At 36.0% G+C, this 18,675-nt stretch overlaps 1 protein-coding gene across 1 annotated transcript in view; it reads left to right on the top strand.

Annotated features, from left to right (window-relative positions):
- The window catches only part of TANC2 (tetratricopeptide repeat, ankyrin repeat and coiled-coil containing 2), a 361,965-nt gene that overhangs the window by 117,177 nt on the left and 226,113 nt on the right, over positions 1–18,675 (top strand). Inside the window, exon 4 of the mRNA XM_040245030.1 lies at positions 7,968–8,150. Coding sequence (XP_040100964.1) covers positions 7,968–8,150 — 183 coding nt within the window. The remainder of the gene's footprint in view (positions 1–7,967; positions 8,151–18,675) is intronic.

Genomic DNA, 18,675 nt, shown 5'->3' with positions numbered 1-18,675 from the left:
TTTAGATCTTCTTTGACTTCTTTCATCAAGAGGTTTTGTAGTCTTCCTCATAGATCTTCTGTATATTTTGTTAGAATTATACCTAAGTATTTCATTTTTTAAATCCACAATTTCATAACTTCAACACCCTTGCCTCATCTGAGGCTGGTCTGGTGCTGTACTGTCTCCTTGTGCTGGGTTGTTTTGTTTGTTTGTTTATTTGTTTTTATTTAAGTGCGCCTGGTAAGTTTCTGCTGAAAGGTGAACATAGTATACTGGATAAAATTAAGTGCAGTAAATAATAATGTAATTTTAATGTGGGAGTAGGGGGGCAGTGTCTTTAGTCCTGTGATTTTGGTGAGCTTGTGCTCCTGGACTGAGAACTTTGCCAGTGCCTCTGAGTTATTGTGTTCCATTGATTTGTGTCCATTCTTTTTGCCAATACCACCTGCTCTCTAGATTGCAGTAACTTTAGATTAGTCTTGAAGTTAGGTACTGCCAGAGTCCAAACATTGATTTTATTGTTCAGAATTAGTCTATCCTAGTCCCTTTATTTTTATGTAAAAATTTAAAATAAGCTTTTTGATTTCTACAAAAAAAAAAAATGCCCACTGGATTTTCATTAGGACTACTTTAAATCTATAGATCAGTTTGACACTTAGCATCATAAAATCTTCTGATCCATGAACATAGTGTATCTCTTCATTTAGGTCATCAATTTCTTTCATCAGTGTTTTGTAGATTTTAGCATACAAATATTGTACATATTTTGTTAGATTTATTCCTAATTTCATGTTTTTAATGGTGCTGTTTTAATGTTACTGGTTTAATTTTTTTATTTTCCACATATTCATTGCTGGAATATAGAAAGACACCTTCTTCTTGAATATGGACTCTGTAACCTTTGAGTTTGCCTAACTCACCTTTTTTTCTTCTAGTGGCTTTTTTTTTTTTTTTTTTTTGTAGATTTCTCAAAATTTTTTACTTAGGCAGTCATGCTATCTGATACATGACCCTGTACTAGTTATTACTCTTCTCTTGGCCTGTTTCCTGCTTGACATATGGACTTGTTATGAGACTATTATTACTGAGTAATGGAGGGATATAAGTTAAAAGGACGTTTGGAATAATTTTAGGCAAAACTCCTTTGTTTATGAAATATGTAAAAGCCCATTGGTTTTAAGTTTATCACTGTGCTGTTTTTTTCCTCTGAGTACTTTTTAAGAATAAGCTTTTAGTAACATATAAACTGGAAAATTCACAAATTATATCAAAAGCCTTTAGCATGATAATTCATTGAATTATATGTACAGTTCAATGAATTATCATGCTAAAGGCTTTTGATTTATAAGTTTTATTTGTGGTCATTTATGCAACTTGAAAAATTAGAAGGCAGTTCTGTAGAACAGGTATGGCCTCTGGCTAAAGAATTTCTTTAATAACTTGAAATTTAATATTTTGTAATCATCTGTACTGAATATAAGACTTAGTGAAGACTGAAATTTTTATTGAATCATAATTGCTTCTAACATTACTTTAGTGTCCATATATTTGATATCCTTGTGCTTTCTCAATGCAACTTTTGAATGCTTAATTACCAGGTACCTAGCATAATTGAATTTTTTTCTGTGATATTAGCAGTTTATTTTTTCTGCCCATACCTCTATCACATTATTTTAGTAATTTTTATTCTGAAGCAGGACAGAGTGAGTAGTAGGAAAAAGAAAGATAGAAAATGAAGATTGAATAGTTTGGGGTGCCAGTAGATACTATCTTGCATGCATACCAGGTTGCTTCAGTCATGTCTCACTCTTTGCAATCCTATGGACTATAGCCTGCGAGGCTCCTCTGTCTGTGGGAATCTCCAGGAAAGAATAATGGAGTGGGTTGCCATGCCCTTTTCCAGGGGATCTTCCCAACCCAGGGATAGAACCCTTATTCTTCCATCTCCTGCATTGGCAGGTGGGTTCTTTACCACTAGCGCCACCTGGAAAGCCCCAGATACCATCTTACAAGCTTGGTAAATTGGATTTCAAATTTTTTACTTCCTTATCGGTTATAAAATTGTTCATCCATTCCTTTTACTGTGTAGCTTTTTCATGGTTCCCACTGAAATGGGCCAAGTGTATTTCCATGCTCCATTGATGTCTTACTTGGACTTACTTGGGCCAGTAAAGTGTTAATGAACAGAGGTCTTAAATACACTCTTCTGATTTAACTTGGTCTCCTGCAGCCCTGTGATCTTCCAAGGGAAGAGCATGCCTCACGTATTCACTGAAACATATTTTTATAGTTTTTTCTCTATAGCTACAATGAGTTCAAGTGCAATTTATAGGGCAGAGAAGATAGAGGAAAAATATTTTTAAGCAGAAAAGTAAACTAGGACATCCATACTGGACTAATTGCAGTATTATTCCTTAAGGAGTATTATTAGAGTCTAAAATTATCAGCCAAGATTTAACATTGGGAAATTTCAAGTGAAAAGAAGTATTTCACTAAATCAAATGCATTCTTCTAGATACATATATATTCAAAAAAAACCTAATTATGATTTTTCTTTAATTAGGGAACTATTACACTGATGATATACCTCTTTGTTTGTAAACATAAGGTGTCTCTTTGTGACCCCATGGAGTGTAGCCCGCCAGACTCCCTCGTCCATGGAATTTTCCAGGCAAGAATACTGGAGTGGGTTGCCATTTCCTACTCCAGGGGATCTTTCTGACCCAGGGATCGAACCTGAATCTCCTGCACTGGCAGGCGGATTCTTTACCATTGTGCCACCTGGGAAGTGTAAAATACTATAATTCCATATAAAATTATAGTAAAATACTATAATTCCTTATAAATCAGTCTCATGTCTATTTATGAAAGCCCCCAAATTAGAAATCTGTTAAGAAAGAGACTTGATAAATAGGTCTAGGAGATACAGTATTCATCTGATCACAGCTCCAGAGAGAAAGAGAAAAGAACCATTGGAAGAGAAGAATTGGTCAGTATAGCGAAAGAAAGGACCTAGTGACTAGTGAGAAATAAAAAGTTAAGACCTATTCTGGTAAAATTTCTGAAATCCAAAGATAAGGAATAAGTCCTAGATTTCTACCAAGAGAAGTTTTGAGGGAAGAGTGATCTGGACTCTGGTGATAATAGAAGAAATGAAGAGAACATGGCAGATTTGAATTCTATTCGAGATTGATAATCTGCAGAATAGCTATTGCATTTGTTGCAAGGGGCTGTGATGGGAAGAAATGATTACTAGGCTTTGGTTTGAGTAAATACATAAGTAGGTGGTAAATATATGTAATTTTAATTGAGGTAATTTTAACCATTTTCTTGTGTATAATTCAGTGGACTTTGGTACATTTACAATGTTGTGCAAACATCACTGCTATATAATCCATCACCCTAAAAGGAAACCTGTACCTATTAAGCATTCAGTCCCCATTCCTGTAGTCGAAACCTAATCTCCTTTCTGTCTGGATTTGCTTTTTCTGAACATTTCATATAAATGTTTCATATAAACATTTCATACAGTGTGTAGCATTTTTTAGTCTGGGTTCTTTCACTTAGTATACTGTTTTCAAAGTTTTATCAGTGTTGTAGCATGAATCAAGCCTTCATTATTTTTATTGCTGAATAATATTTCATCACAATATGTCACATTTTCTTTATTGATTCACCAGCTAATGACGTTTGAGTCGTTTCAGTTTGGGGCTATTTTGAATAATGCTGCTGTGAATGCCCTGATTTTTCCTTGAAAACCTGTTTTCGTTGCCTTTGGGTATACACTTAGAAGAGGGTTGGACTGGATTAGATGGTAATTCTGTGTCTAACTTTTTGAGGAACTGTGAAAATGTTTTAGACAGCAGCTATAACGTCTCATATTCCCACCAGCAGTGTATGAAGGTTCTAGTTTTTCCACATCCTTACCAACACTTCCCTGTTGTTGTTTTAACAGCATCACACTGAGTGTGAAGTGGTATTGCATGTAATACCATGGGCTTGTTTTTTAAAAAAATTTCCCCTCAGTTTTATTGAGATATGATAGACAAATAAAAATTGTATCTGTTTAAGGTGTGCAACATGATGTTTAATGAATATTGTGAAATGATTGCCACAATCAAGCTGATTAAGATACCATCACCTCACATGTTTACCCTTTTTGTGTGTATGTGTGAAAATATTTGAGATCTACTCTCTTAGCATATTTTAAGTATACAATATATTATTTTTTGCTGTAGTCACCATGGTGTACATTAGGTCTCCAGAACTTATTCATCTAATAACTGAAAGTTTTTACCCTTTGACCAACATCTCCCTTTTGCCTCTACCTCCTAGCACCTGGTAACCACCATTCTCCTCTCTGCTACTATGATTTTGACCTTATTTTTTAGATTCCACATATAAGTGAGATTATGTGGAGATATTTATTTCTGTGTCTGGTTATTAGCTTAATGTCCCCCAGGTTCTATGTTGTTGCAAGTAAAAGAGGTCCTTCTTTTTTTTTTTTTTTAAGGCTGAATAGTATTCCTCGGAGAGAGAGAGAGAGAGTGTGTGTGTGTAAAATCACATTTTCTTCATCCATCCATCCATTGGCAGACACTGAAGTTGTTTCTATACTGTGGCTACTTTGAATAATGCAGCAGGGAACATGGGAGTGTGGATATCTCTTTGAGATAGTGATTATATTTCCTTTTGGTATACATTCAGAAGTAGGTTAGTTGGATCATATGATAGTTCTATTTTTACTTTTTGAGGACTCTCCATTACTGTTTTCCATAATGGTTGTACCAATTTATATTCCCACCAACAATGTATAGGGGTTCCTTTTTCTCCACATCACTGCCAACCTTGTTATCTTTTGACATTTTGATAATAACTGTCCTAACAGGTGTGAGGTGGTATCTCATTGTGATTTTGATTTTTGTGATTGATGATTGTTGATGTTGATTGCTTTTTCATGTGCCTGTTGGCTGTTTATATTTATTCTTTGGAAAATATTTATTCACATCCTTTGCCCATTTTTAATTAGGTTTTGTTTTTGTTATGAGTATGGGTACCTTACATATTTTTAGTATTAACTCCTTATCAGATACATGGTTTGCAAATATTTTCTCCCATTCTGTGGTTGCTTTTTCATTTTGTTGACGCTTTCCTTTGCTGTGCAGAAACTTTTTAGTTTGATACAGTTTCACTTGTTTTTATTGGCTGTACTTTTGATGTCAAATCCAAAACAAAATCATTTTCAAGATGAATTTCATGGATTTTTCCTCCAAGGTTTTCTTCTAAGAACTTTATGATTTCAGGGCTTCAGTCAGTTCAGTTCAGTTGCTCAGTCATGTCTGACTCTTTGCAACCCCATGAATCGCAGCATACCAGGCCTCCCTGTCCATCACCAACTCCCGGAGTTCACTCAAACTCACATCCATTGAGTCGGTGATGCCATTCAGCCATCTCATCCTCTGTCGTCCCCTTTTCCTCCTGCCCCCATCCCTCCCAGCATCAGAGTCTTTTCCAATGAGTCAGCTCTTCACATGAGGTGGCCAGAGTACTGGAGTTTCAGCTTTAGCATTATTCCTTCCAAAGAAAACCCAGGACTGATCTCCCTTAGAATGGACTGGTTGGATCTCCTTGCAGTCCAAGGGACTCTCAAGAGTCTTCTCCAACACCACAGTTCAAAAGCATCAATTCTTCGGCGCTCAGCTTTCTTCACAGTCCAACTCTCACACCCATACATGACTACTAGAAAAACCATAGCCTTACGTTTGTCTTTAACCCATTTTCCGTTGATTTTCGTATGTGGGGTCAGACAAGGATCCAGTTTCACTTTTTGCATGTGATTATGCACTTTTTCCAATACTGTTTACTGAAGAGATGTATTCTTGGTGCCCTATCAAAGATTGCTAAGTTGCTAAGTCACTTCAGTCGTGTCCGACTCTGTGCAACCCCATAGACGGCAGCCCACTAGGCTCCCCCGTCCCTGGGATTCTCCAGTCAAGAACACTGGAGTGGGTTGCCATTTCCTTCTCCAATGCATGAAAGCGGAAGGTGAAAGTGAAGTCGCTCAGTCATATCCGACTTAGCGACCCCATGGACTGCAGCCTACCAGGCTCCTCCATCCGTGGGATTTTCCAGGCAAGAGTATTGGAGTGGGGTGCCATTGCCTTCTCCGATTAGTTGACCACATATGCATGGATTTATTTCTAGATTCTCTGTTCTCTTCCATTGATCTATGTGTCTGTTTTTATGCTAGTACCAAACTGTTTTACTGCTGCTTTGTAATATAATTTGAAATGAGGAAGTGTCAGCTTTGTTCTGGCTCAAGATTACTTGATTACATTAGCTGTTTAGAGCTTTTGTGAAAGATTGTGAAGGAATTTTAGGATTTTTTTTTTTTCTATTTCTGTGAAAAAATGTCATTGGAATTTTTAGAGAGATTATATTGGGTCTGTAGATTAGTTTGGGTAGGAAGAACATTTTGATAATTATTACAGTCCATTAACACAGGAAATCTTTCCATTTATTTATGTCTTCAATTTCTTCATCAGTATCTTATAGTTCTCAATGTACAGATCTTTCACCTTGGTTAAATACATTCCTAAATATTTTAATCTGTTTGGTGTTAAGCATACTACTTTAAATTCTGTTCCTTATTGTTCTGTGTCTCCTCTGAGGCTATTTATTTTGCATAGTCTTTCTGACTTGCTTTTTTCATGTTATGTTTCTTTGTTATTGTTAGTTAAGAGTCAGATATTATGTATGAAAATGGTGGAAGTAATCTGAGACCTAGGATGATTTTATCTTCCTCTGAGAAGATTTATGTTTGTTTCTGGCAGGCGCAAGCAATCTGAGATTGCCTTGATTAAATTTTCTGGTGCACATTTGGAGCTGAGCTTCAGTCCTGTAAAGGCCAGTCTAGTTTTGGTTTATACTCACTCCTAGAATGTAGCCCTTTGGGGTTCCAAACAAAGTCCCTCTTAGAAACTTGGTTCTCCCAGCTTGTCTTCCCAGCTCTGTAAAACTGTCAATGACTTAGCCTTTCAGATGCCACTAAATGAAAAGTGACCCCACATACAGGTCTCAGTCTTCTTGTAATTCTTCATCATGCCGTTAACTCTCCAGTGCCTTTAGGAAGATTTTAAAAACTTATACAGTTGTAGTTTTCTACAACTGGGCAAAATTGGCCTGAAGTATGTAACCTGCCGTTACCAGAAGTAGAAGCCAACAGCATATCCGTGGAAGTAAACAACATGTCATTTACTCTTTTTAAATGTTTGAGCAGATTCCAAAATCATCATATAATGTTAGTCTTACCCACTTGTATTTTCATGTGCATTCTTGGAGAAAGAGAATAAGAAATAGTTACAATAATCCTACCAGGAATTGCACAGATTGCATTGTCAAGCAGGTGAATATCTTCTTTCATGTTGGTCTTATCAGGGACAATTGAAGATCGTTGTTCTAATTATAACACTTGTTGTGTTGTACTACAGTTATTATTTTTTAAAGATTTTTTTGATGTGGACCATTTTCAAAGTCCCCGTTGAATTTGTCATAATATTGCTTCTGTTTTATGTTCTGTTTTTTTGGCCATGAGGCATGTGAGACCCCAGCTCCCTAACCAGGGGTTGAACCTGCACCCCACCCCCTGCATTGGAGGTGAAGTCCCAACCACTTGACCGCCAGGGAAGTCCCCTGTAATTATTGTTTATATGACTACGTTGCTCATGAAACAGTGAACCATCACAAGGAGGAATCTTATCTTATTCTTGTTCAGTTCCTTAGTGCTAGACCTCAAAATGAGTACCCAGTAATGGAGAAATGAACGAATGTGTTGGGAATACCTTTTTTGTCTTTTCAGAGTGAAGAATCAGTATCAGTATACACCGTGCTGAGTCATCCAGAAAGGTCAGTTTTAATAGAGAAGAACTTTAGGAGATGAACCTCTTCTCACCAGCTCTTTTGTCCTGTCTTCTCCTGTCTCACAGGTGGCATCTCCACAGAAAGCGACTGTGCTTTTGAGCCAGACTACGCCGTCCCACCACTTCCCGTGAGTGAAGGTATGCAGCACATTCGGATTATGGAGGGCATGTCTCGCTCTCTTCCATCCTCCCCCTTACTCACACATCAGTCTATCAGTGTTCGGCTCCAACCTGTGAAGAAGTTAACTGGTAAGGACTTTACCTACATTGAGTATGTTTAACAGGAAACCTAACAGTATGCACTCTAGATCATAGCAAATATGTTTATGTGCATCTCTAGGTTTTTCCTCTTTGGCCTTTCTAATGTCACAGACTCTTGGAAAGTAGAGCTCCCACTGATTTTAATTTAGGAAATTAGACTAGTGCTCCGTTTGACAGATTGATGTATTTATTTTCTAAATGATCCATCTGTTGTGGACATATTTTTCCAGGCTTTCAGGAAATTTCTGGTTTTGCAAGAATATACTGTTGTTCTGATTGCATTTATCAGCTTGTTCATGTCAGATTACCAGATGGAGATATTGTAATTTTAGAATAATGAAAGCTTCATAGTTCAGTAAGGGTACATATTTTTTGTCTGAAATCTTGATTTGTATTTTTCCTACCTATTTTTAACAGCTGATTTAGATATTAACCTCTCCATGGTACTCTCCATGTTTACCTCTCCAACTTCTTAAAATATTCACTATAGTATAGGTTGTGGATTGACTTTAACATGATCTCACAGTATGTATTGTACAGTCAGATCAAGTTGTTAGGTATCAAACTGTGTCTTTATTAAATGAAGTTTTATCTCAAAGCTTTTTCAGGAAAGAAGATTTAATATGGTAAATGATACTTACGTGCAAAAGTATGTATGCCTGGGTCATTTTGTTAGATTTCTTTTAACGTTATTAGTTTATATCCAGTATCAGTAAGTTGACTGGCATTGAATGGATTATGAGTGTATGGAGGCAAGAAATGAAGTCATTCCCAAAGGATATATTGACTTCCTCCTGTGTGTCTAGCACTGAGTTAGACAATAGAGCTGATTATCAAACAACAGTTCAAAAGAAAATAAAATGATGGGGGGAAATGAGATTTTCAGACTCTTCCGTCTATTTTGAATAAAACTTGCATTACAGTGTTTATAATTTTCATTAAAATGATAGTATTTATTCTGTAGACCTGCAGAGCATAAGTAATGCTCTTATATTGTTTATTTTTGTTTTAGGCATCTTCAAATGACTGACTCAAAGTCTGTTTTGATTCTTGGATTAGGTTAAAATCAATAAAATAGCTTAATAGCATTTTACTAAAATACTTATTCCTTCTGTTATCTAAAAATAGGAAAATTATATGTAATTGGTCTTGAATAAAAATTTCAATGCTTAGAAATTTCCCCTTTTTCTTACAGTTTAAGGTATTATTGATTACTGAAAATGCAAATAACCACATCTGATGGCTGCCAAGTGATGTGCTTCATTTTACCCCACTATGGGAAGAAATAGCAAGAAAAATTGTTTCCTTATAGAACTTAGCTGTATTGCCCAAGATTTTAGAGATACTGCTTTCCTGTCCCATTTGACTACTCCAGTTTGAACTTCAGCTCAAATAGACAACCTTTAGGTAACCCGAAAGATAAGTACATATGACAACAAAGCCAACAACATGCCTGGAAATAGAGAGGTGGTAGAGGGAAGCAGCAGTAAGCATCCTTGGTTAATTACACGTGTGAACTATGCAGGTTTAATATTACGGTGCGTGAAAGGTAAGTATCCTCTCAGATAGTTTTGTTTTATTCACTGAAGAGATTTTCAAAGCCCCAAGAGTTTAAAGTTTGAAGATGCATTTTAAAATATCTGAACAAAAGAAATCTATCTCCTGAAAGAGGATGCCGTGAAAACTTTTCTGTGGCAAATTTTCCGCCGAGTGAATTAGGTGATAAAAATCTTCTGGTTTAACCCAGAATGAAATTACTTTGGAATTTAAATTAAAAAGATTATTTAGTAGATTACTCATCAGTTATCTTTCCTTTCCTAATTATATTTTGGTATAAATAAGTAAAAAGAACATTGAATGGAAAAAGAATAGCTGACCATAAGGGAATGTCCTTCAGAGAATTGTTCTTAACAAAATACATTAATTGAATATGGCCATTAGGGCTACACTTACTAATTTATCCATTTCCATTCATTTAAACTTCCAGCTACCTTATCTTGCTTATATTCATATTACAACCAAACTGAATAAGTAGGGCCAGAATAGTTATCTTTTTCTGTTTTCTTTCTGACTTTATCTAATATTTAGTCCCCTGTTTATGCTGCCTTCAAGGTGGTTTGCTCATTTTTCTGTGCTCCTTGTTTAGGACCTACTATATTAGGCACTGCTCTAGACACAGTAAACAGAGGGCAAGAAGAGGCACGTGAAGCCCCTGCCTTTCAAGATGTTTACATTCCAGTTGTGAGGGAGCTGTAATAAACAATGACCAATAAATAAACAATTTTAGATAGCAAGTACTGTAAGGGCAATGAAGTAGGAAAAGGGAGTGAGAAAGACTGGGGCAGAGTGGGTGGGGAGAATCAGAGATGTTTGAACTGAGGCTCAGTGATAAAGAATGTACCTGCAGCGCAGGAGCCCCATGTTCACTGTCTGGGTCTGGAAGATCCTCTGGAGGAGGGCATGGCAACCCACTCCAGTGTTCTTGCCTGGAGGATCCCGTGACAGAGGAGCCTGGCTACAGTCCACATAGTCTCAAAGAGTCAGACACGACAGAAGCTACTTATCGTGCACACATGCTGAATAACACAATGAAGCCGGTCATGGGAAGGGGTGGGGTCAGAGCCTTCCAGGCAGAGGGAACAACCAGAACAAAGTCCTAAAGCAGAAATCAGTGCTGGTGAGTTGAAGAATTAGAGAGAAGGCAGTGTGACCTCAGCAGAATAGGGGAGGGGTGTATCAAATAGTTGAAGACATGGGCAGAAGCCAGAGTTTTTTATGATCATGGTAGGAGTCTACTCTGTAGGATTTTTAGCAGAGCTGGAATGGGAAATAATATGATCTGGTTTACCTGTTTATCAGAACTTGATGGCACATGAGTTATGAGTGGCCTGTGAGGGTCTAGAGCAGCGGTCCGCAACCTCTTTGGCACTGGTTTCGTGGAAGACAGTTTTTCCACAGACCAGATTGAGGGGGTTGGTTTAGGGATGATTCAAGTGCATTATATTGATTGTGTACTTTATTTCTATTATTATTACATCAGCTCTACCTCAGATAATTGGGCCCTAGATCTCGGAGGTTGGGGACCCCTGGTCTAGAGAATCACACATTCATTAACCATGGGTGTGTTTTCCAGACCTTTAACAAGTCTTTACCTTCTAACAAGTTAAAAGAGTATTGAAAGACAGTCTTTCTTTTTGTTTGTTTTATCAAGTAAAACATAAGAGTAACATTTCCCTATTGCTGTTTTTTTATAACCTTTGTACTTTCAACATGTTTGTCATAGTCCTTCACACAGTTGTATATGAAGATCTCTTTCCAAATACTTTGACTTATCTTTAGTCTCACGGGAGTGAGAATGGGGAAAAAGGCCTTCTCAAGAATAAAGATATGTAATTTGGAGCTTGAAAACTAAGTGTGTGTGTGTGTGTGTGTGTGTTATGTAGTTTGTGTGTGTGTGTGTGTGTGTAGTTAGTGTGTGTGTGTGTATATATATATATATTTTTTTTTTAAGTATATATAGCTCTATCCAGTACAAAAACAGGTTACAGTAAAAGTGGTCAAGAGAGGAATGGGCTCTGTGGTCATGCTACTTGTGTCTGTATTGCAGCTCTGAGAAAGTCACTTAACTACTCCCTTGCTTCTGTTTCTTCATCTGCAAAGTGGGGTTAACGATCCCTCCTACCTCATGGATAGTCAAACCTGTCCCTTGATGGTTACCAGTTGCTTAATACATCCATAAATACTTGTATTTGTTGTTGCAAAGTCATATCAGACTCTTTATGACCTCAGGGACTGCAGCACAGCAGGCTTCTCTGTCCTTTGCTGTTTCCCAGAGTTTGCTCAAACTCATGTCCATTGAGTCAGTGATACTATCTAATCATCTCATCCTCTGCCGCCCCTTCTCCTTTTGTCTTTGATCTAAATGCTCAGAATGTGTGAGCAGTTATTGTTGACAAAACTGTTTAAATTTGGTGAGAAGTTTTTAAAAACTCTATTGAACATTAGATACCAATTTGGAGCTTTAAAATTTGTCATGTTTTAAAAATGATACCTTTAATGAGTAATAGTAACAATGATAACAATTCTCATTTGAGTGCCTCTTGTGTCACATACCGTATAAACACCTATTCTTCACATGTATCTCCATTTTACACATGAATAAATGAAGCCTTAGAAAGGTAAAATGTCTTGCCCAAAATAATACAACTAAGAAGAGATCAAAGCCAGAATTAATACCTAAGCCTTTAAACTCCAAATGAGATTCATTTTACTAGTGAAAAGATTGAGGTTTATAGAATTTACCCAAGGCATCTGGTATATCAGTTAAGACTTTTTGTTTAAAAAAAAAAAGTAATAAGACATAGCCATGGTTTAAGCAATATAGGGAAACTAGAAGACCTGGAGGTTGGTCATGCCTCAAGGGTCATTTGGTTTAGTTGGATATTGCTTTGCTTTAGGGGGAGGCATGGAAGAGAGACTGCAGAAACATACCATTGGTCCTAGTTAACTGTGGTAACAGAACTGCCACTGTTCTCGAGCTTCTTATTCAGTATCTTTCCAAGATGTTTTTGTTCATAATATCATAAAGTCCCTCAGGGTGCTACTTAACATGTAGAAATTGGGAGTGCCAGTAGTTTATTCATCCACACTTAATGAATTTACACTCTGAGTTTAGTAGAAGTTAAATTTTGAGTATTCATACTGTTAGTAGAGCTATAAATTGGCACACTGTTTTTGTAGGACAGTTTGAAATAGGTGTCAGAATTGTAACGCTCATCATCTTTGACCCAACAATTTTATTACTAAGAGTTTATTTTATAAATAAATGTGAACAAATTTAAAAATTATGTGTGTGTGTATATGTAATATTGTTTATGTAGTAAAAAAAGTCTGTTTATCAGTAATAGTCATCTATTTATGTTTTTAAATGATATGCAAACATACACATATCACACATGCATTCATTTGGTGGTGAAGTTGAGAAATGATAGCTTGAACTCAGAAGCAGGAGGAGGAAGACATGAATTTTGTTGTATGCCCTTCCGTAATGTTTGTGTTTCTATGTGTAAAACCCATTCTCAAGAGGCAGTATAACAAAATGGACCCTGACTGCCCTTTCCTAATTGTGTCAGCTTGTGCAAAGTTGCTTCAAGTCTCTATACTTCAGTTTCCTTGTTTCTAAAATAAGAATTAAAATAGTATTTACCTCATAAGACTGTTAAGAGAATTGGATGGGTTGATTTGTATAAAGCTCATAAGACAATGTCTGGCATAGAATAAGCAGTCCAGTAAATGTTAATAATGATCATTATTAAATTTTAAAACAGATTTGTATGAAATAAATAATAAAATAGATTGCTATCAGCTGTCAAATATGAATTCTGAGCCTTTGAAACATGACCTTCAAGTAATTTATTTAATTGCCTTAAGTAAGTCCCTCTTCTGTTGTAGGGAGTTAACCTTAGAATACTGATGTCAAAAAAAATACTGATGTCAAATGAATTAGTATCTAGCCTCTGGGAAAAGATTTTTTGGCCTGATTTTTAAAGTATTTGCTACCAATAGGTTGTAATGACCATGTGGCAGTCCAATTTAGATGGTAAATAATTCACAATATCCAGTACAGTCATGCTGCAGCCTAGTTATTTTAGACTCTAGCTAAGGCCAAAATACTGTTTTCAATATTCATAAAATGAAATTATTAACTTGTTTCTGAGACATCCTGGGAAAATTGCTTAAAGCTATTTTGACATTAAAAAGAACCTATATAGTTAGCCTACATAGTTTGATACATTGTAGTGTACTTATGATACGTTCTTTGCAAAGGAATAATTGTCTTGCAATTTTTAGAACCACTGAAATTCAAGGAGTACATTAGTAAATTTTGTTAGAAAAAAATAACAGGGTTGCTATGAAGATTAACATTTCTTAAACATACAATCTAGCTAGCGTATAATAAGAATTGATAAGTGTTACTTTTTTTAAATTTTAGGCCTTGGATAAAGTGGAAAGATAGTTTGAGAAAATTATTGAAAAGCCACTTTGGAAATATAAAGAGCCTGGAGATCATGTTAGTCTCTGTAGTCTGATTTATCTCAGTACACTCATGCTACATAGCATAAGAGTAAATAACTAGGTTATAACTAGGGAGTTATAACCAAGGAGCAAGTTGGGCAGGGTGGCAGTGGATGAAAAATTCCTAAGAGGAGAAATCAAGGGTAGGGGAACTCTTGCTGAAGATCTGGGTAATTAGATACCAAGTGTGGGATATTCTTGCTGAACTGACTTCGTAGGATTCTTGCTGCAGCTGGGCTAAGCTGAGGCCTTGTCAAATAATTGGGTTTGACATCAGACAGTAGGGGTTGGCTACAATGGTGTGTTGTACAACACAGGGAGTATAGCCAGTGTTCTGTAATAACTGCAAATGGAGTGTCACTTTTAAAAATCGTCAGTGGGTAGATGGGTGGCTACCTACTGATGGCTCAGTGGTAAAGAATCCACATGCCAAGCCGGAGACAACGGATTGATCCCTGGATTGGGAAGATCCACTGGAGAAGGAAATGGCAACTCACTCCAGTGTTCTTGCCTGGGAAATCCTATGGACAAAGGAGCCTGGCGGGCTACAGTCCATGTTGCTGCGAAGAGTCAGACATGACTTAGCAGCTGAGCAGCAGGTAGGTAGGTAGGTAGGTAGGTAGGTAGATAGAGGACTCAGAGCAGCCTGATTACATTTTAGTTAAGGAGAGAGTCTCTGTCAGCATATATATTTTGAACACCTAAATGACAACATACATTATCCAACAGAGTTCTTTATTTGGTGTTTGCACATACTGGATTTGCAACATAATTAAATTTGCTCTTTAGATTTTTATAGAAACATAAGGTAGAAGTTTGTATTAATATATAGCAAATACTTTTCTACTAATTTTTGCGTATTTGAATGGAAGTTATTTATACAGAATAAAAGCATTATTTATGCTATCATGGTATTTATTTATAGTGGACTTATGTAAGGTAGTTGTAGTATTGCTGTGTAAATTCCACTGAAATACAGTTGTTCTATCTTCCTCTCTATTCAACCACTACTAGGTAAAGTTTGCAAAAATGACAAAATGTCCCTTTATGGAGAAAGGGCCAAATCCTCTGGTCAGGATCAGCAACGTAAAGGAACCTCTGGACTCAATTACTCAAACATTTTACGGTCAAAGTTGACTTAGCCAAGTATATACAAAATTGTAAGAAACCATGATAGTATTTTTTAATAGATCTCTTATCAGTATTTACCTATGGGAAGTCGTCCTTTATAAACTTGTGCTCGGTTTCCCATTTCCTTGTATCTCTCTAAATGGTCATTGCCTCCTACAATGTTTTCTTTTTTGTTTGAAAATCACTGTTTCTAAAAGAAAATAGTGTCTTCCTAGGAAAATTACAGCATATACTACAGATAAGGATAATTCCCAGCTAGATGTTTTTATAATTTTCCTGCGAAACAGTTATTATTAACCATCATCTGTGTTCAAAAAGAAAAGATTTCTGAGATGTGTTCTTTTATTTGATGTACCGTTTAACTGGTAAGCAGATGAGTTGATTCGCTACTTTCTTTTTCTGTCTTAGCATTAGTAATTGTTTGGTTCTGATTTTGATCATAGAAAACTGAGTCACCTTGGCTAGTCTAAACAGAAAGACTTTTAGTAAAGGTTTATGATGGCTTTCAGAATCTCTCAAGAAGTTCTGAGTGCAGTCAGAAACTTTACCACCCTACAGTCCTAGAGGAGCAACATGACAACCTCTATCACAGTTGCCCTGGAGGAACCAGATGCTTCTTCACCGCAGAGTTTATCATATACTAATGGGTTTTCTTTTTCCCAGTGTGCACATATGTGTATGTGTATGTTTGAGTGCTTTTATTAGAAAACAAGAAATACTGAAAGTGAATTTACTATTCATTTAACCCAAGGAGACAGAAGAAGTATAAGTAAACATAAAAGAAGTAATCAGAAAAAAATTAAAAGCAAAAATGAATACAAGTAAAATACAGAATAAAATCCTTGATCAGTCAAGCTGCAAACAAGTTCATTGAATAGATTAAGAGAGTAGAAAATTCTTTTGACCAGTATAATTTTCCATCATAGTGGAAAAGAGGAGAGAGATGAGTTAAATAACTCATAGGGCACATAGAGCAAGAAGTGAAATAGCCACTGATGATAATGTTCTTTGTTATAATAGAATATATAGTATACAGGTTTATAGTAGGACCACATAAAAACTAGATAAATGGAAGAAAACAGACTGTAAAACTGACCCAAGTAAACAAAAATATGACTAGCCCAGTAACCAGAGAAATCAAAGAACCCTAAGAATCAGCAGGTCCAGATGATTTTGCAGTTTTACTAAACTTTTAGATAATAGTAATAATAGATAATGTTTATTGAGCTGGTTCTGTGTTCCAGACAGTATGAAATGCTTTACATAGTGAGCAGATTTAATTTTCATGGCAATCTAAGTGGATGGTCAGTGGCTTCTACGTCAGAACTTTCAGTAATGGCAAGCTTTCTGCTTTGTCCTTAGCCTGTTCTTTTGTTGAATAGTTTCAACCATCAATTTTCTATTTAAAAGTGAAAGTGTAGTCGCTTAGTCATGTCCAGTTCTTTGCAACCCCATGGAATGTAGACTGTCAGGCTCCTCTTCCGTGAAATTCTCTAGGCAAGAATACTGGAGTGGATTGCCATTCCCTTCTCCAGGAGATCTTCCTGACCTAGGAATCAAACCGAGGTCTCCTGCATTGCAGGCAGATTCTTTACTGTCTGAGCTACCTGGAAAGCCCCAATTTACATTATGTGCAAATATCCTCTGTTGTTTCCACCTAGTACTTTTGTTCATTTATGACGTAAATGAACTTCCTCTTTCACATGGCAGTCCTTTATATCCTGGAAAGCCATTTTCATATCTGCTTTCTCTAGCTTAAGAGACTTCGTTTAAGACCTATCCAGTATTAAGGTGGTACTACATCCATGTTACTTTTTTTATCTTCTAGTCTGATAATTATATTAAAATGGACATGAGATAATTTCAGAATTACTTTCCTTTGTGACCCTTCATTGACTCTCAGTGAGCGTTTTTCCTTTTAATAAGATTTTGTAGAAGCTATTATGATATTCATATTTTCTTACTTACTAGTCCTCCTAATTTCCTGCATGGGTTTACAAAGATTTTGTTAGTAGTTTCACGTTCTGTCTTCATGTTCTTTTAGAACTCAAATGTAAATTGTGTGGTCCTGGATTTCAGGTATATGTTTTTAAACTCATAACTTGGAACTTCAGTGACTTCTTAACAATGTTTATTTTACTCTTTTTAGTTTAAATATGATTAACAGAGAAGATTAAAGCAGAATAAGGAGTGAGTAATTGTTCTATCTCTTGCTTAGAGGCAGAATGTTAAGCTGCCTCTGCAGTCAGTTAATACTTGTTATACAGGGTTCAGTTAATACTTGTTATACAGGGTTCAAGCCCTGGCTTTGCAGTCAGTTAATACTTGTTATACAGGGTTCAAGCCCTGGCTTTGCCACTTATTAGCTGTATGAACTTGCTCAAGCCACTTAAATCCTCTGAGCATGTTTTCTAATCTGTATTATAATGCTATCATTATTCTTATTATTTCTGCCTCACAAGGTATTGTATGCATTAAATAAGATAAGATGTATGGTCAAGTACAGCCGATTGATTCGTAAATGGAAGCTTAGAACAATATCATTACATTTATTATCTTTCCCATACACTAAATCTGGCCTTCTCATGTTTATTTATGTTATTTATTATTATTATTTATTATTTTCATGTTTTTATTCTAAAAATATCCAGACCTTTTTTTTGCTATCTTAAAAACAGCTCTTCTCATTAGAGGCTCTATTCTTCCTTAACAATATAATTAGAGGGGTTTTCCACCCTTCATCTTTGATTATATCCTTCTGTCTTTGTATGTTTCTATTCTGAACACAAATCCGTATTTATCAGAGAATTCATGGTATGCCCATGTTTCTTTATATTATTTCGTACATTTGTGGTTGTGTAAATTCCTTTTTAATTTTTAATCTATACTCGCAAGCTGGCTTCTCCGTTAGAATTACTGACTATTGGCTCACAACTTCCTTTCTGTGCTTTTTGTTTGGAAATCTACTTGCCTAAAATCTGAAGTATAAAGTTGACTTTTTCCAGCATTCCTATTAGAGTGGTGACCCAATACAGAGATGTTTGTATAGATAAATTTCTCTATGTGCCAAGCAGTTACTGTGTCAAACTTGTAAGTATGATCTGACAGTTACTACCATGAAACCCTGTTACATTCAGTACTGTGCCCTGGAGGTAATTCTCAATATTTGAAAGAGCCTAAAAGAAAATGTACATTTACTTGTTGTAAAGTTATAGAGGCTAGCTTATTTTTTTTGGATGAAATTATATCACCTTTTCTGTGATCAGCTTATGTTTACTTGAAACTCTGGTTAATAGTTTGTTATATC

This window comes from Oryx dammah, unplaced genomic scaffold, assembly GCF_014754425.2.
Source record: "Oryx dammah isolate SB20612 unplaced genomic scaffold, SCBI_Odam_1.1 HiC_scaffold_8, whole genome shotgun sequence".
Lineage (NCBI taxonomy): Eukaryota > Metazoa > Chordata > Mammalia > Artiodactyla > Bovidae > Oryx > Oryx dammah.
This window is presented reverse-complemented; position numbering and strand designations above follow the sequence as displayed.